Source organism: Aulonocara stuartgranti (genome assembly GCF_965226115.1).
Source record: "Aulonocara stuartgranti genome assembly, chromosome: 14".
NCBI classification, from domain to species: domain Eukaryota; kingdom Metazoa; phylum Chordata; class Actinopteri; order Cichliformes; family Cichlidae; genus Aulonocara; species Aulonocara stuartgranti.
Genome location: NC_138950.1, coordinates 25,602,253 through 25,630,093, shown reverse-complemented (window position 1 = coordinate 25,630,093; position 27,841 = coordinate 25,602,253). Strand labels below are relative to the sequence as shown.

General features: G+C 44.0%; 1 protein-coding gene across 4 annotated transcripts in view; it reads right to left on the bottom strand.

Moving 5' to 3' along the window:
• The window catches only part of lekr1 (Leucine-, glutamate- and lysine-rich protein 1), a 195,063-nt gene extending 167,674 nt beyond the window's left edge, over window positions 1-27,389 (bottom strand). The window contains exons 1-3 of one of the 4 annotated variants that reach the window (XM_082501792.1): window positions 27,364-27,389; window positions 25,499-25,813; window positions 13,902-13,984 (exon numbers count right to left, since the gene is read on the bottom strand). Coding sequence is in view for 2 of the 4 variants with exons in the window: in XM_082501793.1 (XP_082357919.1) it covers window positions 13,902-13,984; window positions 18,250-18,253 (87 nt within the window). In the remaining 2 variants the exon portion in view is untranslated. Of the gene's footprint in view, window positions 1-13,901; window positions 13,985-18,249; window positions 18,506-25,498; window positions 25,814-27,363 lie in introns of those variants that run through there. The other 3 variants (XR_014270618.1, XM_082501793.1, XM_082501791.1) reach the window with 3 other exon arrangements.
• Between the last annotated feature and the right edge of the window lie 452 nt (window positions 27,390-27,841).

Sequence of the window (27,841 nt, the reverse complement as noted above, 5' to 3'; positions counted from 1 at the left end):
TCAATGTTTTGTTTAGGATCTCCTGTTTTGTTGAGAAAGTGTGTGTTGTGGTTTGAAAGGAATCAACATACATGCAGATATGTGGGTCTCTGTCTATATAAATATATGAGCGAAAGAGTTTTGAACTTTGCATCTTTCTGATGTCACTCTCTGCACTGACTTCCTCTGATGAAAAGACAAAAAGACCGTCTTTCGCTCATCTCACTTGCTCACATAAAGTGAACGACTCGACCTGTTTTTGCTTCACAGACCACAACATTTCTGAAGTTAACACCAAGTAATGTCCCTTGCTTCTCTAATTGTTTTTTTTTTTTTTTGCTTCCTCTCTGTATCTCTTTCTCACTACGCTTCCCTCTCTTCAGAAGATGAACGTCTTGTCCTGTTACACTGTGTGTGTTTGAGGTCGTCTCAGAGAAGTAAATAGGTGGTGTAAGCAGCTAATGGAGAACAAGAGGTGCTCTGCTGTTGCATAAAAAGACTGTGGTGTACTCTGCCGGATGCTGCGCTGAAAACAGCTCATCCTTCTAGGCCAAATGTGTCTGAAAACTATGCCAAGAAACAAGGAGCACTTTTCTAAGTTAAAGTGTCACTTTGGCATCTTGGAGAATAAAGAAAAGTCCTGACAAGCAAGGAGAGAGTGAAAAGACTTTGTTTTGGGGGCAGTGCGGGACAAAGAATTATGCTGTGTCACTGTGTTAACAAAGGAGAAGATCCTGAAGCAAAAGGGCCCAATAAAAATAAAGACTGTCTATAAAATACCCATATGCCATTTTTAACCCAGTTTTAAGCATTTTGGCTGCAGTCAAGAAGCAACTGCAATTAGACAAGAGAGTAAAGTGCTGAGTCATCAGCTAACACAACAACCATTCATAATATGGGTGCATGGTACAGATCTGTCAGCTGTAATTAATACTTATACTAGAATTTACTTTAATAAGACTTGGGCACAGTCTGTGGCATTTAACCACACTACAATCCATGACATTTAAGAGATAATAACAACGAAAATGTGGCAAATGCTGTTCAGAGGTCCGGTTCAGTGGCTCAAATTAGCTTACAGATAGCTATCAACTATAGCTGCATATGTCACCATCCACCTCTCAGAGTTCCTCCCCCTTATAACTTTAAGTCTTAATACAATTTAAAAAAGCAACTTATTTAAAAAAAAAACATCATTGGTCATGAAGAAGTTAAAGAAGCTAGTTAATGGCACACTGAACTAAAAATAAGATAAACTAAGAAAACTGATGATTAGTGATTGAACTGATTTTTTTAAAATTCATAACTGATTTTAATTAGTGGCTGTAAGCAGCTGGTCCCCCACAAGTTCATCGTACAACACTGTTCATCATCAGATCATCAGAAACTTTATTGTCATTGTCATGAGAACAACGAAATTAAGAATGGTCCCCGATCATTGCATCATCCCTAGCAATATCAAAATATAAATAAAACAATAAAATTCAATAAATAAAATAGATAGAATACTTAAAATACTAATAAGATATAACAGTAAAACATTCACATACATTCCCACACACATGCTTCAGACCGTGCATAGATTAACACAAGAGTGGCGTGATGGACATTTTTTTTGTAGTATTCAGATGTGTTATTGCAGTTGGATAACAGCTGTGTTTGAGTCTATTAGTCCTTGCTCTGATTGCCCTGTACCGTCTGCCTGAGGGCAACAGTTCGAACAGGGAGTGGCCAGGATGTGAGGTGTCTTTTATGATGTTTTGGGCCTTTTTAAAACAGTGGGCGTTGTGTAGAACTTCCAGTGTGGGGAGAGGGCAGCCAGTGATCTTTTGGGCGGTGTTAATGATCCCTTGGAGTGCTTTCCTCTGAGCCCCTGTGCAGCTAGTGTACCAGATGCATATGCAGTAAGTTAGAACACTCTCAATGGTGGCTCTGTAGAAGGACACCAGCAGTCTCTGTGTGATGTTATTCCTCCTGAGAATTCTCAGGAAGTACAGTCTCTGTTGGGCCTTTTTCAGCAGCTCGGAGGTGTTCACACTCCAGGAAAGGTTCTCCTCTATATTGACTCCCAGGAAGTGGAAGCTTGCCACCCTTTCTACACAGTCCCCATTTATGAATAGTGGTTGGATCTCTGCCTTTTTCCTTCTGAAGTCTATTATGAGTTCTTTGGTTTTTGAAGTGTTGAGGAGGAGGTTATTGGCCTTACACCATGACGTCAGCTGCTCCACCTCGTCTCTGTACGTAGACTCGTCTCCCTTGGAAATGAGCCCCACCACTGTGGTGTCATCTGCAAATTTCACAAAGATGTTGCTGTGGTGGCGAGGAGTGCAGTCGTGTGTGTAGAGAGAGTAGAGCAGTGGACTGAGCACACAGCCCTGGGGTGAGCCAGTGCTGAGACTCAGGGCTGAGGATGTGTGATGGCCAACTCTGACTCTCTGTCTACGGCCCGAGAGGAAGCTATTGATCCACATGCAGGTGCTGTATGGAAGCCCCAGGTCTTGTAGCTTGGCCACCAGTTTGTGTGGAAGGATGGTGTTAAAAGCTGAGCAGTAATCCACGAAGAGCATCCGCACATAGCTACCATGCTCTTCCAGGTGAGTTAATGCAGCATGGAGTGCTGTGGCTACAGCGTCTTCCGTGGATCGGTTTGCTCTGTAGGCAAACTGGTGTGGATCCAGGCTGCGGGGCAGGGCTGCTGTGATGTGTCTGCGGACCAGCTTCTCAAAGCATTTCATTACCACTGGGGTGAGTGCCACCGGTCTGTAGTCATTCAGGCCGGTGATGTGGGGCTTCTTAGGCAAGGGGACTATGGTGGAGGACTTCAGGCAGAGTGGGACAGTCGCCTGTGCGAGGGATTTGTTGAAGATCCTGGTGAAGATCCCAGCCAGCTGTCCTGCACAATCCCTCAATATTCGACCTGGCACACCATCAGGACCCGCCGCCTTCCTCGGGTTAACAGCCTGCAGCATGCGCCTCACCTCGTGCTCTTCCAGGGTGAGGGTGGTGCTGCTATGGGTGGCGTGTTGCTGCTGTGGCTCCAATACCTCCGGTACCCTGGTCTCAAAGCGGGCAAAGAAGATATTCAGCTCCTCTGCCAGCTCCAGGTCACCGTCCGCAGCTCCGAGATTGATCTTATAGTTGGTTAGGTGCTGGATGCCTTGCCACACCTGCCGGCTGGTATTACTCTTCAAATGGTCCTTGATCCTCCTCCTATAGTCCCCCTTTGCCTCTCTGATGCCTCTCTTCAGGTTGGATCGGGCTGTGGTGTAGTAATCCCTGTTGCCAGACCTGAACGCAATGTTCCTCTCCTTCAGCAGCTGCCTGACCTCCCGGGTCATCCAGGGCTTTTGGTTGGGATAAGCCCGGATCCGTTTGACTGCTGTAACAGTGTCTATGCAGTGTTTTATATAGCAGAGGACACCGTCTGTGAACATTTCCAAGTCCTGATGTTCAAAGATATCCCAGTTAGTCCTGTCAAAACAGTCCTGCAGCTGCTGAGAGGCACCCTCTGGCCATATGGTAATATTCTTTGTGATGGTAAGAGCAGTTTTCTTGAGGGGGGCATATGCAGGGATTAGAAACAGTGACAAGTGGTCAGACTGACCCAGATGTGGCAAAGGTCTGGCCCTGTAGCCCATTTTGATGTTGGAATAAACTTTGTCCAGAATATTGTCACCCCTAGTGGCACACTTGACGTGCTGGTGGAATTTGGGGATTGCTCTTTTTAAGTCTGCGTGATTGAAGTCCCCTGCTACGATATGTACAGCGTCAGGGTAAGTGCTCTGTTTATTATTGATGTTTGTATGCAGGAGTGCGATCGCAGAGTTAGCATTAGCATCTGGTGGTATGTAAACAGCTGTTATTATGACAACGGTGAACTCCCTAGGTAGGTAGATGGGCCTGCATTTAACAGTCAGATATTCAATGTCCGGTGAACAGTGACGGTCTATTATCACTGTGTTGGTACACCAGCTGTTGTTCACATACATACAGAGCCCCCCTCCTTTGCGCTTACCGGAGTCCACTGTTCGGTCATGTCGCTGTGTGGTATAGCCTGCTAGCTCAATAGCAGAGTCTGGAATGGATTGATGTAGCCAGGATTCAGTGATAAGAAGGATGCATGAGTCTTTGATGAAGTTATTCGCTGCTATTTGCAATCTCAATTCGTCCAACTTGTTCGCGAGGGATCTGGCATTTGTGATGAATAGGCTGGGGAGCGGTGGTTTGAGTGGCTGCCTCCGTAGCCTGGCTAGCGCGCCGGCCCTGCAGCCTCGCCGTCTCCTTCTCTCTCGACGCCGCCTGCGCCTCCACCCCGAAGGGATAACAATCCATGGGGAGCCCGGACTCCTCGCTATTTCCACCGGTATCTTGTGTAAGCGGACAAATTTGCTAGTCACGCTCTCGCGGTAGCTTACTCCAATCTTGAGGAGATCATGTCGGCTATAGATGTTATTCGCTTGGCTGGTAGAACACAAAAACAAACATAAGGCGTACAAAATTATCCAAACATAGCATCGATCGGTAGAACACTGAGCTGCTGCAACTACGTGCGCCGCCATCTTGAAAACACATAGAGAGTGTTGGGCGTTAGCCTCTGGGTGCTGATTTTCAGTTGATAGATGATTGCCTTGTGGGAGGCAACTAGAGCTGGGCGATAGAACGATAACGATATGTATCGCGATATAACTTTTTCTCGATAGAAAAATTAAACTATCGCGATAGACCTCGCCGCTCTTAAAAAAAAGAAAAAAAAGAACAGCCAATCCAAATTACGTAGCGCAAAGCCGAACCAATCACAGCCGCAGCGTCACGTCACGTTACTTGTTACGTACAGCACAAGTGCCAAGCCGCACATGTGTATTTGTTTGGGAAGCAGCCAGCCACCGTTCCGCCCGGGTAATGAAGGAAATGAGTGTGCCGACTAGAAAAATCAACCGAGCGTGACCGAGGGTTACCGAAGAGAAAACAGATGATGGTTCCAATGCCGGAGAGATTGTCGAACAGAAGAGCCATAGAAGTTCCGTAGTGTGAAGGTATTTCGGCTATTTCAAGTCTGACAAAAAACAGAGTAGCGTGCACTGTAAATTGTGCCGAAAGCAAGTCTGGAAATACACTAAACTGGTGCATGCGCTACGTCCACACGTACCCGGGTATTTTTGAAAACGCAGATTTTTCTATGCGTTTGCACCTTTCGTCCACACGTAAACGGCGTTTTTGGTCACTGAAAACGAAGATTTTTGAAAACTCCGTTTTTGCATTTACGTGTGAACTAGAAAAACGGAGAAAACGCAGCGTCAAAGCATTTTTTGACGTCACACTGTGCGCCACGTTATTGTTTCGGTGAAATGAATTTCTACAATACTGTTACTGTTAATTCTACTCTCTGCAGTGTTTAAATGCTTACATATACACACAGTTACTGTCCCTCCACACATACGACTCTGTTCTGCTTCTATGCCCCAGCTTTGTTTACTTTTTCCCACCGAGGCTTCTAGACTTCTGATTGGCCAACATTTCTGCACGGTTAGGAATCTAGCGCCACCTGCTGCTTTGGCATGTTCATAGCAGCGTTTTCCTTCATTTCTGCCTTTATTGTGTGGACGGGATTATTTTTTAAAACGAAAATGGAAAATCTCCGTTTTCAAAAATACCCGTGTACGTTAGGACGTAGCCTCAGTCTCTGACTGGAAGCGCTAATTCGTCATTCGGCTTTTGTCAGACTAAAGTAACTGTTAAAACTGTTTGAAAAGCTAAGCTATACAACAAGGAGAGATTGAGAATTTCCTTTTAGTTCTCAGTTTATTTGATATTGACAAAAGTTAGTCAGTTTTGTCTGTTCTTCTGTAAAACAAACTAAGATTTATTTTTAGAATTAATATTTTGTTTCTAAGTGGAATTGACAATTTAGTAGTCTGTTTTGTTTGTTCTATTTTGAAACTTAAACACTTTAGCGGCTGCCTTTTGTGTAGTTTGCAATATTTGCCTTTATTTATCTGAAAAAGTCTCATGTTCCTTAAGTACATCTACCCTGTTGAACTTATTATGGGAAATAAATATTTAAATAAAAACAAACTGCTGATTATTTCACATTTTACTTGTGAGCAACGGCGCATTTAAATCTCACAAATATAGTTATTTGGCTTATATCGTGATAGATATCGTTATCGCCTGAAATGAAAAAAACGTATCGTGATATGAAAAAATCTTATATCACCCAGCTCTAGAGGCAACCTGTCTCTAAACAGCAACAATGTGTCTCAGAGTGATTGCAATCACTCTCAGACAGATTTGTGAAGGTTTGCAAATAATTGCTTTAAATTTAAAAACACAGACAGATTGCCAACATGTTGTAATCGATCTGAGTCAGTCTGCGATGAAGAGAGGAACTCATCTACGACACATTTCTTTGCAACAGGGACTCAAGTCAACTGGCTACCAAATAGTTGCATTCTAGTTATATTTCTATATAATAGTAAGGTTGCTGAGCACCTATGTCATTATAGAGTTAAGCTGCCATCCTGCAGCAATGATGTCACTATTTGCGGGGGACTTTCTGAATTTCTATTTCAAATCAGGTTCCAGCTGGACTTTTGTAAATAATTCGATGAGGGTTAATCATTTGGAAGAAATGGACATGTCTTATTGAGATAGAGAAATCAATTAATGTATTAGGCAATTAGACTCCAAGCGGTGATAGGATTTAGGACAGGACTTCCCAGGGTCTAGACGCTGGTGGCAGGGAAGATGTGAAGGACAGAACACCCAGGAAAGCAGGGAGATTTGTGATTGCAATTGTTCTTTATATAAATTTCTGTGTGTGCAAGCAGCAACATGTTTGCATTTTTCCCAACTTATATACAGGCATCACAGTAATAAGTTGGCAAAAACACTTCATAGGTAAGCGTCACAAAATCCATTGCACACAGTGACACTAATTTTGGCCTTGCTGTGATCTCCAGCCACTGTTTGTTCAGTGCGACTGTGGCATAACCATTTTGCTATATAAATGCATGATTATATGCATTTATATAGCATATAATCATTGTTTTCCTCTATCATAGTTTATAGTGTCAGCCTCAAGCACTCATTTAAAGAACTGCACAGTAAGGCGTGGTAGTTTGCTTATTTGTTTTTTACTTTTTTGGTTGTTTTTTTAATTTGCAAAAAATATAATTTTGGTCAGAAATGTATATATCTTATGACAGACTAAAAGGATGATACCATTGCATTTTAGAGTTTTACCATCTGAGTCCTCAAATTGAATAATGTTTTCACTGGTACCTGTAGAAACATGCCAGCAGTCTGATCATCAGCTTAGACAGTTAGGTGTGAATTGATTTTCAATTCTATGACCAGCAATGGAAAAAGGGGGCAGTGTTATCTGCTCCATGAATAATGATTACTGATGTGTCCTTGAGAAAGACAAAGAACGAGACTGAAGGGAAGTGTGACTGCTTTCACATGACACAGGGTGAAACTGCAAAGCAGCAGCATGCGTTCTCAGCATGTTTGAGTGAAAGTACAAATACCAAATTTTAGTTTCTCTTGAAAAAAAACTGCCAACTGCAGAGACATAAATCGGTTAACAAAGGTTCTGCTTTGTTTAAAGGATGGCTGGTACTGTTGCCTTGGTATTCAATGAGGCTCACTAAAATAATCAATACAGAGGAAAGCACAAAGTTAAAAGAATGAACAGCTTAAATAAAAAATAATAAAATAAGAGAGCAGGAGAAAGCCTACATGTGCATGAAAACTGTATTGATAGTTGGTGATGTTGCACTATGTCCTGTCCTGAAATGTGAGGCTTTTTGTTAATGACTGTGATCCTGTGGCTGCAGTTAATCACCTGCATCCCTCACAATAAACATACTGTTGGCATGAAAGTTAAGTGAAAGTATTTGTTTCAGTGCCTGAGTGCGTGGGTGAGAGGCATGACGTAGGTGTGTGTGTGTGTGTGTGTTTGTAAAACAGCAGCCCACCATTAAAGCTCACAGCCAGCCCTCTCCCAGCACACCAGGATTAACAGCACTTAAATGTTCCTGTTAGTACACCACCTCCTCTTTGCCTCCCACGCCAACCAGTACACATGGTGCTGCCCACAGCTTTGCTCATGCAACACACACGACCTCTGTGGTTTTTGTGCTCTTCGCTCGACCCTGGCTGCCTAAGCCTCCAATAAATGGTACTGAAGTGCACCCATCGGAGGGTGTGCGGGGTGGGGGGCTAAGCCCAGAATGTCCTCTATTTCACAGATCTATTAGAATCTGAGTACATGACAGAGGCAGGAACACAGGAAAGGAGGAAGACAGACCCTGACTAAATCAAAGGGGCAAAAATGAGTCTCCTTCTCCAGTCATGCATTAGATTATGTTAATGCCCCTTTCTTTCAGGCCTTTGCTCCATGTCTGGTTATCACATGCCCCCTGTGACAAATCATACACAGAAGGACAGAAATGGATGGTAGGTACCTGCCACAGAAATCAATAACAGAACGGATTCCCATTTGACTCTCAGCAAGCAGAGAGATAGACGGGGGATGTGAATGAATGAAGGTGTTTATGGGAGTCTGCTGGGGGAGACTATGGGACCTTTTTATGAACTCGGGGATGGAACGGCCACCATTACATTAAACCAGGGAGTGTATTGTTCTAAGCCATAGCATATTCCAGTAATTACTAGACAGCAGCAGACAGAGGAAGTGCAACAGCAAAGAAGAAGCAAAGCAACAGCAGAGAGAAGTGCACACACACAGGGACTTTTTACTACTTTGCGCTTGCCACACTGGATCAGCCTACATAAATGGGTCATAAATGACAAATGTAACATACTGAAAGATAATCCAGATTTATTGCAACAAGAGTGTGAGATAATAAGAAAAACAAACAGGGATGAAGCATATCATATGGCACCTTTTAAGTTTTAGTGTGTGTTTAAAGTTTCATATTAAAAACAACATTAACAAAAATAGTCCACATCCCCAAATATGAAACTGCACTGTTAAGTTTAATGTGGAAGTATTACCTAAAAAAACTGAGTGTCTCAGTTATTTCAGAGAGAAAGAGCAGAGGCGCAACATCCCACGTACCCCACCATCACCTAACTAAACCGTTCGCATGATGAGTCACATCAGAATCTGTTTGATGAAGTGATAATTAATGCATTCAATGGATACAAATGCAAATGGGAAAAAGAAAAACCTTATATGCCAGGAATACAGTTTTTGTCACGGTTTGCCGGGGCAAGCCGTGTGGACCCAGGACCCAGGATCATGACAGTACCCACCCCTCAAAGGCTGGCCCCAGACAGCCCAACAAGAAACAAAACAGCCAGAATAAACAGAAAACAACCCGACCAGGGCGGGCGGCGGGGGCCCAGGAAGGAGGGCTCGAAGCAAAACAAAACCGGAGCACCAGAAGGCCAAAAGACAAAAACAAAAAACGAGTCCAAAACCAAAAGAAACGAAGCACACCAGAACACAGGAAAAAACAGAGTCCAAAACAGAAGAGTTCAGGGGGCCGACAGCACAGGAGTCCAAAACAGTTCAGGGGGCCGGCCAGGGGGCCGACAGCACAGGAGTCCAAAACAGTTCAGGGGGCCGACCGTGCGGACGGCAACGGCGGCGACGTGGACACAGTTCGGGGGGGCCGGCCGTGCGGACGGCAACGGCGGCGACGTGGACACAGTTCGGGGGGCCGGCCGTGCGGAAGGCAACGGCGGCCACTCAGGCGATGGCGGTCCGGGGGCCGGCCGTGCGGAAGGCAACGGCGGCCACTCAGGCGAAGAGGGTCCGGGGGCCGGCCGTGCGGAAGGCAACGGCGGCGACGAGGGAGACGACGGAGCAGTTCAGGGGGCCGACCGCGTGGAAGGCAACGGCGGCGACTCAGGCGATGGCGATCCGGACCAGGTGAGGCAGCAGAGGCCGGACTAGGCGAAGCACAGGCTGAAGCCGGACCAGGCGAAGCACAGGCTGAAGCCGGACCAGGCGAAGCACAGGCAGAGGCCGGACCAGGCGAGGCTGAAGGCTCTGAGGCTGGACCAGGCGAGGCGCTACAGGCGGCACTGGAGCTACTGGGGCCTGCGCTACAGGCGGCACTGGAGCTACTGGGGCCTGCGCTACAGGCGGCACTGGAGCTACTGGGGCCTGCGCTACAGGCGGCAATGGAGCTACTGGGGCCTGCGCTACAGGCGGCACTGGAGCTACTGGGGCCTGCGCTACAGGCGGCACTGGAGACTGAACTGAGGGTGGCACTGGAGACTGAACTGAGGGTGGCACTGGAGACTGAACTGAGGGTGGCACTGGAGACTGAAATGAAGGGGACACTGGAGACTGAACTGAAGGGGACACTGGAGACTGAACCGAAGGGGACACTGCAGACTGAACCGAAGGGGACACTGGAGACTGAACTGAAGGAGGCACAGGAGACTGAGCTGAGAGGAGCACTGGCTGCGGGGGAGCTAACCGAGCTGAGAGTGGCTGCGGGGGAGCTAACCGAGCTGAGAGTGGCTGCGGGGGAGCTAACTTAGCTGCCGGTAGCTGCACAGGCGATAAGCAGCTCGCGTTGACATCCGCCACACAAAACGCAGCCCCTGAATGAACAGTCATGCAGTCCGAAAATGAAAAAGAGTCCTCACTTACCACAGCCGGCGATTTAGAAGCCCGAACGTCCGGCTGTGGGGTGGCGCGCTTGCAGCGCGATCGGCGTTTCCTCCCCGCAGATGGCTCCGACGGGCCGGGCAAGATCACATCCGGCGAGTCGGGCAGCGAGGCAGGAGTGGCTGAGAGAAGGTGCGGTGTGAGCCGGAGAAAAGCCTGCATGGTCGGAGGAAGCGACTGCAGAAGCCATGGCAGGCCAGAAAAGAGCCGTTGTAGCCGACTTTCCACGGCACGACGAAGCTCCTCTGGAGGGTTCTCCAGCCATAGCCCGAGGAGAATCTCCACATTGTACGCAATGCCGTCCTGGAGCTCCTCGGACGGATTCACTGCCGCTGGGTCCATGGTGGCTGGTTCGTACTGTCACGGTTTGCCGGGCAAATGCGGCAGCTCTGGTGCAGATGAGTGTTTATTTACAGGGGTGTGAGTACAAACAGCGGTGGCGACAAAACATGAAACCGGAAACCTAAACTGGGTAAACTAATAAGACAAACCAGAATGAGGATGCAGGGAGGTCCGGAGAAATACATACAGGGAGAGCGAGGGGAAACAACACAGACGAACCAGCGATTACCAAGACAGAAAATACAACTTAAATACACTCAGAGAACACAGGGAGATTACACACAGGTGGGAGACACAGCTGGGAGTGATTAACATGACGAGACCAGGGAGGCAAACTGAAAACACTCACATAAGACGCAGACCTTCACAATAAAACAGGAACACACGGGGGGGAACAGGGTAAACACCAATTAGAGAACAGAACCAAAATCGCGAAGAGAAAACACAAAACGCTGGGTCAAAAGGACCCAGGATCATGACAGTTTTAATCAAAATCATGATAGTGTCTTAAGATTATACACCCAACCCTAGGCAGCGAAAGCAAGGGTATAGTACACACGCAGACAGGCAAAGACAAGGGTGTATTGTCAAGCTCCATAGCCTTTTGAGATCTACAGATACAGAAAGACAGTTTCAAAGGTCCCCATCATTATTAACCACCTGCTGGCTGTAAGGATACTAACGATACTATTGTCACTGGAAAATTTGGCTTCATACAAGACTTGCCTCATGGTGTTCAAGGTTCAAGGTTCTTTATTCATCACATGCATAGTTATACAAGTATAACACACAGTGAAATGTTTGGTTTTGGGCCCGGATGGCTTGGGGATAGAAGCCCCTCTTGAGTCTCTCTGTCCTTGCCCGGATGATGCGGAACCTTCTACCGGATTGCAGAAGTTGGAACAGTTTGTTGCCAGGATGGGACGGGTCCTTCAGTATCTGCGCTGCTCTACAGTAGTCCGGCATCTCCTGGTGTAGGTGTCCTGAAGCAGGGGGAGAGCAATCCTGCAGCAGCGTTCTGCTGTATGGATCAATCTCTGAAGGGCTTTTTGGTCCTTAACACAGCTGTTCCCAAACCAGGATGTGATGTTCTGTGTGAGGATGCTCTCCACAGCGCCTCTATAGAAAATCCTGAGGATCTCTGGAGAGACCCTGAACTTCCTCAGTTGTCGTAGGTAGTACAGGCGCTGCCTAGCCTTTTTGGTCTGGACCTGAATGTGGGCAGCCCATGTCAGGTCTGAGGAGATGTGGACATCAAGATACTTGAAGGACTGCACCCTCTCCACTGGAGCTCCATTGATGATAATGGGCTTGTAGTCTCTGTGCTGACTCCTTCTGAAGTCCACCACCAGCTCCTTGGTCTTGCCAACGTTCAGCTGGAGGTGGTTGTCCTGGCATCATGATGCCAGATTCTTCACTTCATCCATGTAGGCCGCCTCATCGTTGTCGGAGATGGCGCCCAACACCACTGTGTCGTCAGCAAACTTCACAATGGTGTTGGAGCCATGGGTGGCCACACAGTCTGAAGTGTAGAGGGAGTAGAGCAGTGGCGAGAGGACACATCCCTGTGATGCTCCTGTGTTGATGGTAATGCTGTTAGAGACGCATCGACCCACAAGGTCCCCTTCTAGATAAGGCACAAGTACAGGCCTGTCTTAAGTTTGCCAGTGAACATCTAAATGATGAGGTTATAGGATCAGAAAAGGATTGGGAGAAAGAAGAGAAATCCTGAGTGTGACCAAAAGAACACCATCCCCACAGTCAAGCACGGAGGTGGAAACGTTATGCTTTGAGGCTGTTTTTCTGCTACGGGTACAGGATGACCTCCCTGCATCTGGGCCAATGGATGGGGCCGTGTACATAAAATCTTGGTTGAAATCCTCCTTCCCTCAACCAAAACATTGAAGACATGTCGTGGATGTGTCTTCCGGTATGACAATGATCTGAGGCAACAAAGGAGTGGCTAAAGAAGAAGCACATCAAGGTCATGGAGTGGCCTAGCAGTCTCCAGACCTCAATCCTATAGAAAATCTGTGGAAGGAGCTGAAGTTTCGAGTTGCCAAGCAGTAGCCAAGAAACCTAAAATCCCTCCTGAGACATGTGCAAACCTGGTGACCAACAACAAGGAAAATCTTACCACTGTGCTTGCCAACAAGGGTTTCTCCATCAAGTACTAAGTTTTTTTTTACTTGGGTATCAAATACACTTTTCTCTAAATGACATGCTAATCACTTTATAACTTTGATGTTTGGGTTTTTTTCCAAATCTTTGTTTGATATTCTGTCTCTCTCCATTAAAATGAAAGTGCCATAGAATTTAGAAACTCTTGATTTCTTTGGAAGAGATTTCTTTCATTTCTTTCCCCTGCAGAATTCACAAATTCAGCAGCGGGTCAAATAATTATTTCCCCCACTGTAATGTGATTCGTGGTTAAAAAGGAAAAACAAGCAAGATTCCCTGATCATTAATATTCATACCATATGGCATATCATATGGGAAAATGCAACCGCCACCTCACATTGACACGGAGACAAAGCAACACGCTGCCGTTGCCGTGTTACTGAGAGCGAGCTTTACGTTAAAACAGATGGAAGATTACAAGAGGAAGTATTGTTCCATTTCTTATTCAAATTATATGGATTAGTGCAGCATATGGAGTGGGTGCAGCGACGAAGCACACCTCACATTGCAACAAATGTAATTTCAACACATTTACATTTCTGAGTTGTAAAAAGAAGCACGTTTGTTAACAACATATGTGGTTTCAAGATGGTGTTTCATTAACATGGTGCTTTAAAAGGTACAGTACGGTCCAAACACATGTATAGAATGAAAATGACTTAATTTTGCTTTGTTAAGACTAGAATCTATGTGTTCAGATATAATTCTAACCAAAATAATCAGGAACTTTCAAAGTAGTGCTAACCTTTTGAATCTCTTCAGGCAAAGGGTAGATCAGAGGACTGTGAAGGTCCGCGCTTATGTCTTTCTCCTCCACCTCCTGGTCTCCTAGAAACAAGCAGAATTAGCTTAGTTAGTCTTTCACTTTCAAGAGAATAAAGTAATCAAACCATTTATATAACATCGGATAGATGGCATTTTGAAATTGCTTCTTTTGACCAGCCGTCCAAAATAATCAATGCAAGCTGAGATTCAACAGAGAACAGCAGCAAATTGGTACATAAGAATACATTTCTGAATGACTAATAGATTTAAAAAATTGTTTGTGAGCAATTTTGTTGGTCAGGTAAAGCTTTTAATGGAAAGATAGTTTTTTGGAGTTTTTTTTATGGGGCTATTGCAGGCAAAGTGAAAAGAAAGTACACCTTCTTTCACTTCTGTTTTTTATGTATTGGGGCATAAAAATCAGGTCTTAAAATTAGGTGAGTACAACCTCAGATGAACAATTAACTGAAGCAATGTTATACAGAAAAGTGGACCAAAATTTCTGCACAAAGCTGCGAGAAAGTGAGAAAATCATACAGAAAAAAAGTATTTTAAGGTATTGCTGATAAAAGTGGTTCTAAAAGTCACTGAATCATGGGGTGTAGTTAGTTTTTCATACACTGCTTCTGCATTTTGGCTGCTGTTTTCAGCATAAAAGTGGGTGGTACTTTTAAACTGATGAATAGCACTTTGCCTCTAAGGTTAATGTAAGGGCAAATCCCTTAGCGTGATGTCCACCATATTAAACCCATTTGTGGTACACTCTATTCAGTAGATTAATCAGTTCAGATTACAGCATTAAGCTAAGAGACCGTAGCAGCTTTTTGCTGCTGGAGGTATTTTGACTTCACAGCCAAACACTTGCCTGTCCTCGACTGCAAACTGTTTCAATTTTCAAGCCTGGGGACTTTGCAAAAAAGCAAGGCTCTAATAACTTTCTGTGCTGTGTGTCATGGTTTATTAAGGATGAAGGTGATATATAGGTGTAATGCAAGAGAACAATTATTTGTCTGCCTTGTGCTCTCAGTTTGTGTAATTGCTACAGTCCCAGATAAGGTCTTTTCCCTGTTGTGTAATAGACGCCACTGAGATAAAGTCAGTCATGCGGGAATGGATGCAGAAGGTCGCATGAGGAGAACAGCAACACAAGCGTAACCAGGCCTCTGTCTATGTGCGAGTGCACGCTTTTAGGGCATTTATCTATCGGCTTGCCATTAGTGAGGGGAACGGAACACACCAATCCAACACTTGACCTCAAATTAGATACCTCTGGCTAACTCAGACCCAGAGGTCACTCCCATCAGATGACCTGCTATGTGCCACACATTAAATGCACTTTGCGGGTCATTGGCAGATATTGAATGAGAAGACGTATGGGAAAACGTACAGCACAGACACAAAGGATTTGGCCAGCAGCACAATGCAAACAGACAGACAAACATCAACAACTGCAAGTAATCCATGAAGTCATGCAAAGACAGACAGTTTGGCCCCAATGCACCCGCTAAAACCTTCAAGAATTCGCATGTAAACAAGCACGAGTACTCCCTCTGTGTCTTTCACACTCTCACGGCAATGCAGACACATAAACCCAATCCAATCAAAGACCAGGCTTCATGCTCACGCACGCTAATATCCTGATTGCCCCCCTACTGGCTTTAGGCTTTGCATTTAAAACACAGCAGAGATCCTCAATCACTGGCTCACACAACACAGATAAATTAGTGACGCCCTGTGACAGCATTAAGCCAGCCTACCCTTTTTCGTGGACACAGATATAAAAGGCCGATTTTGCATGACAACCGTTCCCCTGTGACATTTTGCCTGCTTTAGCCCTGATTGGACTATTAATCAATCTAATGTGAGAGAGGCAAGCTGTTCATAAACTCATCTATTCAGCACGGGTGTAAGCCTTGAATCGTGAGAGGAAACATACACAACAACACAAAAAGTCAACAGGGCTCACAGGGGGCTTAAATAACACAAAGATAAGCATCAAAGGCCATTAAAAAAAAGGATTTTACTGCGAAAGAAAATTTGCCTTCAGCCATCATCATCATGAAGGATGCACAGTCAGATTATATAACTGTGTTTTAATAATCCACCAAGACTACTGTCTGCTTAAGAAGTATAGCAGCATGAAGTCTGTAATAGTTGTACAATATACAGGGAGTGCAGAATTATTAGGCAAGTTGTATTTTTGAGGAATAATTTTATTATTGAACAACAACCATGTTCTCAATGAACCCAAAAAACTCATTAATATCAAAGCTGAATGTTTTTGGAAGTAGTTTTTAGTTTGTTTTTAGTTTTAGCTATTTTAGGGGGATATCTGTGTGTGCAGGTGACTATTACTGTGCATAATTATTAGGCAACTTAACAAAAAACAATATATACCCATTTCAATTATTTATTTTTACCAGTGAAACCAATATAACATCTCCACATTCACAAATATACATTTCTGACATTCAAAAACAAAACAAAAACAAATCAGCGACCAATATAGCCACCTTTCTTTGCAAGGACACTCAAAAGCCTGCCATCCATGGATTCTGTCAGTGTTTTGATCTGTTCACCATCAACATTGCGTGCAGCAGCAACCACAGCCTCCCAGACACTGTTCAGAGAGGTGTACTGTTTTCCCTCCTTGTAAATCTCACATTTGATGATGGACCACAGGTTCTCAATGGGGTTCAGATCAGGTGAACAAGGAGGCCATGTCATTAGTTTTTCTTCTTTTATACCCTTTCTTGCCAGCCACGCTGTGGAGTACTTGGACGCGTGTGATGGAGCATTGTCCTGCATGAAAATCATGTTTTTCTTGAAGGATGCAGACTTCTTCCTGTACCACTGCTTGAAGAAGGTGTCTTCCAGAAACTGGCAGTAGGACTGGGAGTTGAGCTTGACTCCATCCTCAACCCGAAAAGGCCCCACAAGCTCATCTTTGATGATACCAGCCCAAACCAGTACTCCACCTCCACCTTGCTGGCGTCTGAGTCGGACTGGAGCTCTCTGCCCTTTACCAATCCAGCCACGGGCCCATCCATCTGGCCCATCAAGACTCACTCTCATTTCATCAGTCCATAAAACCTTAGAAAAATCAGTCTTGAGATATTTCTTGGCCCAGTCTTGACGTTTCAGCTTGTGTGTCTTGTTCAGTGGTGGTCGTCTTTCAGCCTTTCTTACCTTGGCCATGTCTCTGAGTATTGCACACCTTGTGCTTTTGGGCACTCCAGTGATGTTGCAGCTCTGAAATATGGCCAAACTGGTGGCAAGTGGCATCTTGGCAACTGCACGCTTGACTTTTCTCAGTTCATGGGCAGTTATTTTGCGCTTTGGTTTTTCCACATGCTTCTTGCGACCCTGTTGACTATTTTGAATGAAACGCTTGATTGTTCGATGATCACGCTTCAGAAGCTTTGCAATTTTGAGACTGCTGCATCCCTCTGTAAGATATCTCACTATTTTTGACTTTTCTGAGCCTGTCAAGTCCTTCTTTTGACCCATTTTGCCAAAGGAAAGGACGTTGCCTAATAATTATGCACACCTGATATAGGGTGTTGATGTCATTAGACCACACCCCTTCTCATTACAGAGATGCACATCACCTAATATGCTTAATTGGTAGTAGGCTTTGGAGCCTATACAGCTTGGAGTAAGACAACATGCATGAAGAGGATGATGTGGACAAAATACTCATTTGCCTAATAATTCTGCACTCCCTGTATGACAAATATATGCCCGTACTGTCTGGTAAATAAATACAGCGTCAAACTGCATGTGTACATGATTGAAAAACATCCAAATCTGCAGAGGTGTGAGAAGGTTTTGAATGAGATTTCAGAGGTTTTCATAGACCTAAAACTTTCTGCAGCTTTCCCACGACCACCCTCCAAAACACAACACCATGTTGTATTCCTGCAGCAGCTGGCACGAAGAAACGTCTATAATATAATGAATCTGAATAAAATATTAAAAACTGGACAGCACTGAGCATGCATTACCAATGAAGGCAGACACATATCTAAACGCTGGATCAGCTTAGCGATGTGTTTAGCCGCTGTGTACAGAATGCAGCCAGCTACTTTTTAATTTCAGTATGTCACAAAGTGTAATTAAAAACAAAACAAAACATAAGGACACGAGTCAAAGAGAATAACTAACTAAGGCTAATATTAAAAAAAAGAAAAATAAACTCTTAACACTAGAAACAAATCAGTGCGCTTCTTCTTCGGTCTAGTTAACTGGGGTTAAACGAATGTACAGCCTTGTTACTTTTTTATGTGTCGACTATGTAAAGAAGTAAAGAACAAACTGCTACCTACCCATTATCTGGCCTGAAAAATAGGTAAAAATAACAACAAGGCATTAACAAGTTTAACTTGCGCGAGCCACGCGCTGGCTGTTGCTATGGCTACGACGTAACTACACGTAGAACGTCCAAAGATCACCACGACGTTAGCCAGCGCGAGCACCGGATACTTGATTGTCTACCAAAATAAAAGCAGCCACCTTGGAGACCTTTGTTTCATTTGACACGCACTACCACGTTTAAAGCGGTTACTTATTTGTGAAACCGTTTGCTTTGTTGCTATAGCAGCTTTGTTTTAACCTCTTGAGCAACACTTAAGACAACTGCTTATTCCATGTTTTGGGCAGCTGGAGTGTGCTGAAGGCACATAGGGTACTTTAAGTTAGTTTTAACCATAACCATACTTATTATGTATACATGGGTATATTTTGAAATAAAATAATATCAGCATAATACATAAGTTTATTACTAAAGCAAGTATGACTACAATAAAAAAAAAACACAAATATTAAATGCATAAACAGACCACCTGTGTCATGTTTCACATGGGCAAGTTTGGCAAAAAAAGAAAAGAAGCAAAACTACTGATACTCTGTGTGATTCAATTACAAACTTTAACCTAGTTACCACACGAAGCTGCCTTCACTCATTAGCACCACACAGGAAGGCGACACTGGCGTTGATCCCCTCATGTAGGCCTAATCTGAGACCATAGAAGTAATGGGTCACTTTTAAAGGACATACTTGAGTTATTGTGTGTAAAACAGCGACACGCACAGTGCCGTGAAGTCACATTATCCGAGCTTTTCCTGCTCGCATGCACAGGTCACACACTCCATGCGCTGTTTGGGATGTGTGCATGTAGTTCATTGCCTCAGAACTAATGCGAAATAGCGGCCAGACATTCCCGCAGGGGGTCGGCTTTTACAGGACACATTGTTTCATAGTAGTAAATGGTTAACAAATGTCATTGGACCTACATTTGCGCCTTATCCTGTGACATCATTGCTGTCATCTTTGTATTTTTCCCCGTGACTGATGGAAAATTGTGAATGCCGTCTTTCCTAATAGAGATTGAGAGCGTGAGGCAGGGTGAGATCTCTGGTCTGATTTTATTTGGGATGCGTGCCGCACTATTTATGGACCCATCAATGAATCGTGCAGACTCAGTCGCTCTGATGCAAATTGCATTCGCCCACTTAAGTCTAGCCTACCTCCCTTCCGTGCCTGTTTATCTGCCTCGGCAGCAGAAAGAAAGTGGGCGGGGGGGCGAGTGGTGATCGTGACAAAAGCGGGAAAGGATGTACTCAAGCAGAGACAATAAACCTCTCACCCTACCGTAACAAAAATGAGGAGACAGAAGACGCACCTCCTCTTTGTCTCTGCTACTGACCAAATCCCCAAATTCCCCCCCCCCCCCATGGCAAGGGCATGAAAATAAGCACAAGAGCACAAAGTGACCACAGCTGAGTCCTTTGTCACGTCACGAGTTATTGCTTCACGTATATTTAAACTCTGCCATAACTGTCCATCTACAGGAGCTGATCTGCTAATTGAACCCCTAATTTCCTTCGGGATTAATAAAGTATTCTGATTCTGATTCTGAACCCAGCCAAAGTTAACTGGCCAGAGCTGTAATTTATAATATATTAACAATAAGACTAATAATCATTCCCTGTCATAACTGCCTGGCTTACCCTTGAACCGCATTTGAGGCGGTCTCTGTGGCAAATTAACCTAATTCGGTAAGGTGCTTCCAGTGTTTTTAGGGGCTCTGAGCCTGCAGGGACCGGGAGCTTGGCGTCTATTGAGTCTGTTTCCGGCACGCTATGCTGTGTGGGCAAGTGTATAATGAAGCATGCTGAGTGTCTGCTTGCTTGCGTGCGTACGTGTGTGTGTGTGTGTGTGTGTGCAGTGAGGGAGGAAGGAGAGGGGAGGGGCTACAGGAGAAAGTGCGTGTGTGTGCGTCTATCTGTGCGTGCAAGTAAAGAAGGGAGGAGGGGTGAATATGACCCACTCTTCTTTTTTTGGCACGAAATGACTAATATTGTCACGCCTGACATATTTAGGCTAGGCAGCAACAAATAAATAAATAAATAAAATTAAATGTCGAGGCCAAATACGCAGGTGGAACTCACCAAAAGACCTTGCCAAATGGCCAAATGTGCCACAGACATAACCACAGGCTTTTATTTTCATGTTTTGGGATATAACTTTTGTGAAATAAGCCAAACATTCCCATCCCACACACTTTTTTCAGTGGATACGTGAGCAGCTTTGTTTGTTTTGGGTTTTTTTTGTTCCTCCTCATCACGCATTGTCAGCTCCGTGCAAACATAAGACATGTCCACCTGTTATCTTGCGTCATTGTGGCTGGCTCTCCTGCCCAGTTTTGTCAACCATCCACTCACTTGTTTCCTCTTTGAGTAAGAGAAGAAACCCCCATGTGTGATTCACGAAAGATCTGCAGAATACTTATTTGTTAACTTTCCCACATAGGAGACCCGGAAAGAAAATCGTAGTTAAAGCCCAGTTTTGATTTAAATAATCTTCCTTTAGCAAGCCCACTCTGAGTGGGCGAACATCATACTAAAACATTACCAAAAAGTAATAGAGAAAACAAATCATCTTCTTTGTTAGATGGGTATAGTTTTGTCTTTGCTGTGGCGTTACTGTAAGCTAAGGCAGTTGATGCTTCCATTGTCAGTCAGAGGCTCACATTTGGTTGACTTGCTGTTTATAACTCAGGTGATATTACATTGTATACCAGTTTCATATTTGGTGATGATGTCCCTTAAAATCCCAAAACCTTGACAGATGCTGGCCCAGATATAGGCCTAGAGTCAGTCTCTCTCTCTCTCTCTCTCTCTCTCTCTCACACACACACACACACACACACACACACACACACACACACAGTCTTTAAAACTCAGAGAGGTATGTTGAATCAAAGCATGCTCCTTATACTGTTCTGTTGTACAAATCCTTATACCCTATATTTATATATATTTATAGTCTAACATCATGTATATACTGTATATATAGTAATTAGTAATCCATTCCTTATTTATTCCATAATTGACTCCAACATCTTTGCACCCGGCACCATTTGCAATCCATATGAGACATAACGAGTCACCTCCATCTAAATTTAAATGCAGGTATCGCTCTATGTGTCTGTCCATATGGCAAACTGTTCAGGTTCCATGGCTCCCATGTTCCGCTTTGGTACACGGATATGAACTTTATTAGAAAACTGTCCTTTTTCACTTATTCAAACATTTAAATGACAACACTGTGAACACTTTTTGTGAGAGATTGGCCAAAGGTGAATATCCGTTTACCCATATTTATATTATAGTCACAAGTCACCTAGAGTGAGTTTTTGGCCACTTAGAACAATAAACACTTTTGCTTTCAGATATGGTTCATCACTGGCACACATGCATGAGCATATCTTTGACAAAAATGGCTGAACCTTTTACCCAACTCAACCTGCACGGGTCACGAGGCAGTTTCCTGAAAGTCACAGGAGTCTAATAAAGATGCTTGCAGTACCTCATCCTACCATTTGAAGCCACCAGTGAGAGAAGCAGCTTGGGATATCTTTTAAGGACTACCTCAGCCATTGTTTGCTGTAGACATATCTGTCCAGCTATATATCTACCAGTTTCACTGTGTGTGATTCTGATTTGCCTCTGTGTCTGTCTGTCTGTCTTTGGCCCTTCCTGCATGTTTCTCGCTCTTTCTCACCCTAATGGGTTCTCTACTGCTCCCTTTCTGCTTGAATTTCTGGTAGCTTGCCTGTCTTTCTCTCTGTCTTTTTGCTTATTTGTGGATCTATTAAGTGACCGTCTCACTGTATGTGTGTGTGTCTGCGTGTGTGCTGAATGGATTTGCATGCGAGCCAGTAGGGTGACCCTGCTCTCTCACGCCAAGGCTTGTGTGGAACAAATAGGACTGGTCGGATGTCGTGACAGCACTCACATCAGTTTAAATAAGAGCGCCTGTGCTGCAGTCGTGCATGTTTGCGTCTCTGTGTGTGAGTGTGTGTGCGTTGAAGCAAACAGCCAGGCACGCATTTAACCAGAAAAGGCTTTGCTGGGCTTTGTATGTGAGTAGGAGTGAGTGCTTCTGTATGTGTGTGTGTGTGTGTGTGTGTGTGTGTGTGTGTGTGTGTGTGTGTGTGTGTGTGTGTGTGTGTGTGTGTGTGTGTGTGTGTGTGTGTGTGTGTGTGTGTGTGTGTGTGTGTCCAGGGTGGTGCACAGTATCTTGTGAGGTTTGAGGTTTCGTGAGGAGGAAGACAGATATTAACAGTTTAATGAGCTCAGTGGGGTTTGCACAGAGTGACACACGGGCCAAAACACTCCACGGAGTTCCTTTCGGCAGGAACAGGTTCGTCCTGTAAGGCCAGCCTGCCTTCTGAATAAATGAACGCCATTGTGGGGTTAAACAGAGTTCACTTTGACATACATCACTGCAATTATAATGACTACTGACCACAATTGTCATTTAAAACACTTAGTCGTGATGCCTGAGATTTAAAATAGACGTGTTATTTTAGAGGGTGCAGGCGGGGGCAGCTAAACACTGGATCTTAATTAAGTTAATTATTTTTGGATTGTTTGCTTAAACAAAAGGTTCGTTTTTATGCCTGTTTCATTTGCTTCCTGCTCCCATTCGGTCATTCAGATTGATATTTCCTTTCATTTTCTTGTGTATTTAGAACAGCTACTGCATATTTTATAACCATCATCTACAGTCTTTAAAAACGCATGTTAAATTGATTTTCTTAATAAGCTTGAAAAGACAAAAGGAAATAAAGTTTATTTTTATAAAAAAAAAAAAAAAATTGTCATGTCTGTAGGAGATTATTTTCTGGAGTAGACGTTTCTAGTGAGTGACAATGAACAGAGTGCAATGCAGCGCCCACACCGATACAAACACCATCTATTCTAGTGCACTTAAAAAATAGCCAACCTAAGGTACAGTGGGGCAAAAAAGTATTTAGTCAGCCACCGATTGTGCAAGTTCCCCCACTTAAAATGATGACAGAGGTCAGTAATTTGCACCAGAGGTACACTTCAACTGTGAGAGACAGAATGTGAAAAAAAAATCCATGAATCCACATGGTAGGATTTGTAAAGAATTTATTCGTAAATCAGGGTGGAAAATAAGTATTTGGTCAATAACAAAAATACAACTCAATACTTTGTAACATAACCTTTGTTGGCAATAACAGAGGTCAAACGTTTACTATAGGTCTTTACCAGGTTTGCACACACAGTAGCTGGTATTTTGGCCCATTCCTCCATGCAGATCTTCTCGAGAGCAGTGATGTTTTGGGGCTGTCGCCGAGCAACACGGACTTTCAACTCCCGCCACAGATTTTCTATGGGGTTGAGGTCTGGAGACTGGCTAGGCCACTCCAGGACTTTCAAATGCTTCTTACGGAGCCACTCCTTTGTTGCCCGGGCAGTGTGTTTTGGATCATTGTCATGTTGGAAGACCCAGCCTCGTTTCATCTTCAAAGTTCTCACTGATGGAAGGAGGTTTTGGCTCAAAATCTCACGATACATGGCCCCATTCATTCTGTCCTTAACACGGATCAGTTGTCCTGTCCCCTTGGCAGAAAAACAGCCCCATAGCATGATGTTTCCACCCCCATGCTTCACAGTAGGTATGGTGTTCTTGGGATGCAACTCAGTATTCTTCGTCCTCCAAACACGACGAGTTGAGTTTATACCAAAAAGTTCTACTTTGGTTTCATCTGACCACATGACATCCTCCCAATCCTCTGCTGTATCATCCATGTGCTCTCTGGCAAACTTCAGACGGGCCTGGACATGCACTGGCTTCAGCAGCGGAACACGTCTGGCACTGCGGGATTTGATTCCCTGCCGTTGTAGTGTGTTACTGATGGTGACCTTTGTTACTTTGGTCCCAGCTCTCTGCAGGTCATTCACCAGGTCCCCCCGTGTGGTTCTGGGATCTTTGCTCACCGTTCTCATGATCATTTTGACCCCACGGGATGAGATCTTGCGTGGAGCCCCAGATCGAGGGAGATTATCAGTGGTCTTGTATGTCTTCCATTTTCTGATGATTGCTCCCACAGTTGATTTTTTTTACACCAAGCTGCTTGCCTATTGTAGATTCACTCTTCCCAGTCTGGTGCAGGTCTACAATACTTTTCCTGGTGTCCTTCGAAAGCTCTTTGGTCTTGGCCATGGCGGAGTTTGGAGTCTGACTGTTTGAGGCTGTGGACAGGTGTCTTTTATACAGGTGATGAGTTCAAACAGGTGCCATTCATACAGGTAACGAGTGGGGGACAGAAAAGCTTCTTACAGAAGACGTTACAGGTCTGTGAGAGCCAGAGATTTTCCATGTTTGAGGTGACCAAATACTTATTTTCCACCCTGATTTACGAATAAATTCTTTACAAATCCTACCATGTGGATTCATGGATTTTTTTTTTCACATCCTGTCTCTCACAGTTGAAGTGTACCTCTGGTGCAAATTACTGACCTCTGTCATCATTTTAAGTGGGGGAACTTGCACAATCGGTGGCTGACTAAATACTTTTTTGCCCCACTGTACATATTTAAGGTGAATGCCATATCTACCTATGACTGCTTACAAGTCTGCAGTGGACATTTTTAAATCTACCACAAGAACGAACCACTGTGCTGACAGTTTTCTTTTGAGGTTGTCGTGTGTGTGTGTGTGTGTGTGTGTGTGTGTGTGTGTGTGTGTGTGAGAGACATAACTGTTGTTTACCATGCATTGCAGCTGTGGGAAAAGCTCCATATAAATGTGCACTAACGTGCTTTGTGATTACAGTTTTTGCCCGTGTGGTACTGTTACTACTTTAGATTTACAGTGCTGTGAAAAATGCTTATTTTGAAGCTTAACCAAAAATAAGTGTTTCATGTACTGTCAAGTCATTTTTGGGCCAAAGGAGTGGCATAAGGCTATGTTTCATGAAGACATGAGGACAGGCAGCACTCAGATAAGCCACATAAAATGGATGGAAAGATGAATGGATGGAGTGTGCTTTGGCAATGTAAGATTTTATCCCTCTCCTGACCCCCAACTGGTCAGCAGATGGCTGCTCCTCCCTCCCTGAGCCTAATTCTGCTGGAGGTTTTTCCTGTTAAAAGGGAGTTTTTCCTTCCCACTGTTGCCAAATGCGTACTACAAAAGAAGAAGAAGAAGAAGAAAAAAAAAGAAAAAAAGATCAAGGTTAAATCGACCAGCCATACCTTTAAACTAAACCGCTACGAGCCTGTTCAAGTAGTGTGGATTCAGGATTCATCGCTGCAGACCCTGACGTGTGACGACAGATGAAACACGAGGAAGATATGTGTCATAGTTGTAGAACTGGGAGAAGTGTGTGATGAGTGTGGCAGGTGGCTCTCGCTTTGGAAAACCCTTTTGCTGCAAGTCACGAAGACGTTTTTTTTGTTTGCGCTGTAGCTGTAAAGGGAGTCCTTGGAGCTCTTTCTCAGCAGCATGGGTAACACCGTGTAACACACATGCACAGCCAGCAACCCTGAGGCGGCTACGATTATGGTCTCCTGAGAAAACAGAGAGACAAAGAGAGAGCAAGTAGGGGAGATGAGGAGTGTATGCATGTATATGTGGCTGTGAGTGAGCTGGCGGCGAGACACAATTAACACAGATTAGTGAAGACACACTGAGAAGCCGAGTCCGAGCCCTCGGAGCCCAGAGACAATGACCTCTGGGAGAGAGAGGCACTCACACATTACACTACAAATGTGTAGCTATCCTGCTTGAGTTAAATACCATGTTTTGTTTTTTTTTTACTACTTAACATTTTTAAATGGCTTCTAAATTCCAGTCGGAACAATACATTTTTTTAGTCTGTTGTCACTTGTGTCAGCTCACAAACCCCTGAGGAATACAAAAGTTCAAGTATCAGTGAAGCAACAAAAAGATGTTAGGCCACTGTGATGACTATTTAGATTAACGGAACCTGTCATCCACACACCTAACGTACATTTTAACAGATGGAGTACTGTTTTGACATAAATAAATGTGGTTTTTAAATGAATATGAAGTAAATCTAGTTTGACAGTGAGCCTGCAATAAAAATCAAACTTCACAGATTGAGTTATGTCACAGTTTTCAAATCATAACATCTACAGTGAGCTTCACATTATTATTCTTTATACACAGTTTGAAAAAGCAGAGATCCATTCTTAAGTCATGGGTATGCAAAAGCTAGACAAAAATTCACATCAAATTGTGAATTCCAGCATCTGGTGTTACTTAAACCAAATATGCAACATGTACAGGCAGAAAAGAAAGGGTCCCAAGATGGAGCCCTGAGGGGCACCGGGATGTTCTTTTTCTAGTCAGCAAAGAACAAGGAAAACAACAACGTCTGTTCTACAAAATTACACCTGAATGTTCTATAATATGAACCATTCATTTTGGTTTCTGTCTACTTTATATGTCTATAAATAAATGCACAGCATGAAAAGGAAAGGAAGTTGTAAAAAACAAAACAAATTTTACAACAGGTGAAGCATGTAAAACTACAGATATATTAAAAACACCACCATGTATCCAGATAGATCACCGTGGTTAGTTAACTAGCAATATCTTCTCATAAGGGATCGCCACATAATCAACAAGTTTAAGTTTCTTCAGAATGTTTTTACAAATCCATTAAAGAAGAAAATCACGTTTATATAACTTTTTAGAACCTTTGCTGCATTACTTGAAATTTAACTCATCTGCCTCTCTTTTCTTTTGCACATTTTTGAGTGGAGTTCAGCTGCAGTAAAAATCAATTAGATCGGGGCTGAAGGGTCACCACGAGTACATTATTGGCAAAAAATGAAAAACAATCAACACTTTTCCTGATCAACCACCCAAAAGCAACAACTAGCCCGTCTAGTAAGAGATGACTAAGATGGATGGATGGATTGTTACTCTGACTGTCATGATCAGGCTGTGTGGCAGGCAGGAAATAGGACCCAAACGCAAACTCACGGGAAAACAGGACTGAACTCAAAATACAGCTTTATTGCTGACAAAAGATAACAGCAATATAAAATAACATGAAACTAAACTGGGAAGTACTAAGGAACTGACTTACGAGGAAACACACGGAGGCGCACACCGTCATGAGGGAGAACACGACACCAAACTGAGGGAGACGCAGACATAAATACACAGAGGGTTAACGAGGGAAGTGGGAACACACGGGGAACACAGGTGACACTGATAATCATAACAAGACACAGCAGGAGTAAATGCAACACTGACGGGAGACTGTCAAAGTAAAACAGGAAGTACACAGAGGTTCAGACAGGAGGAGAGAGAGCACGGGGAGAACACAGACATAACGGGCTGGGGAAAACATGGAATAAAACACAAGGAGAGACGAGGGCTCACAGATACACAGAGGGGCACACAGGGGGTAAGAGTCACAAGGGGAAAACACATAAGGAACAACGTAACAGAGCAACCCAGGAAGCATGGCCTAAATAAGGAACAAAATACAAAAATACATGAAAACTAAGAATACTGGGCCAACATGGCCCAGAACCATGACACTGACTGAGCTACTGAGA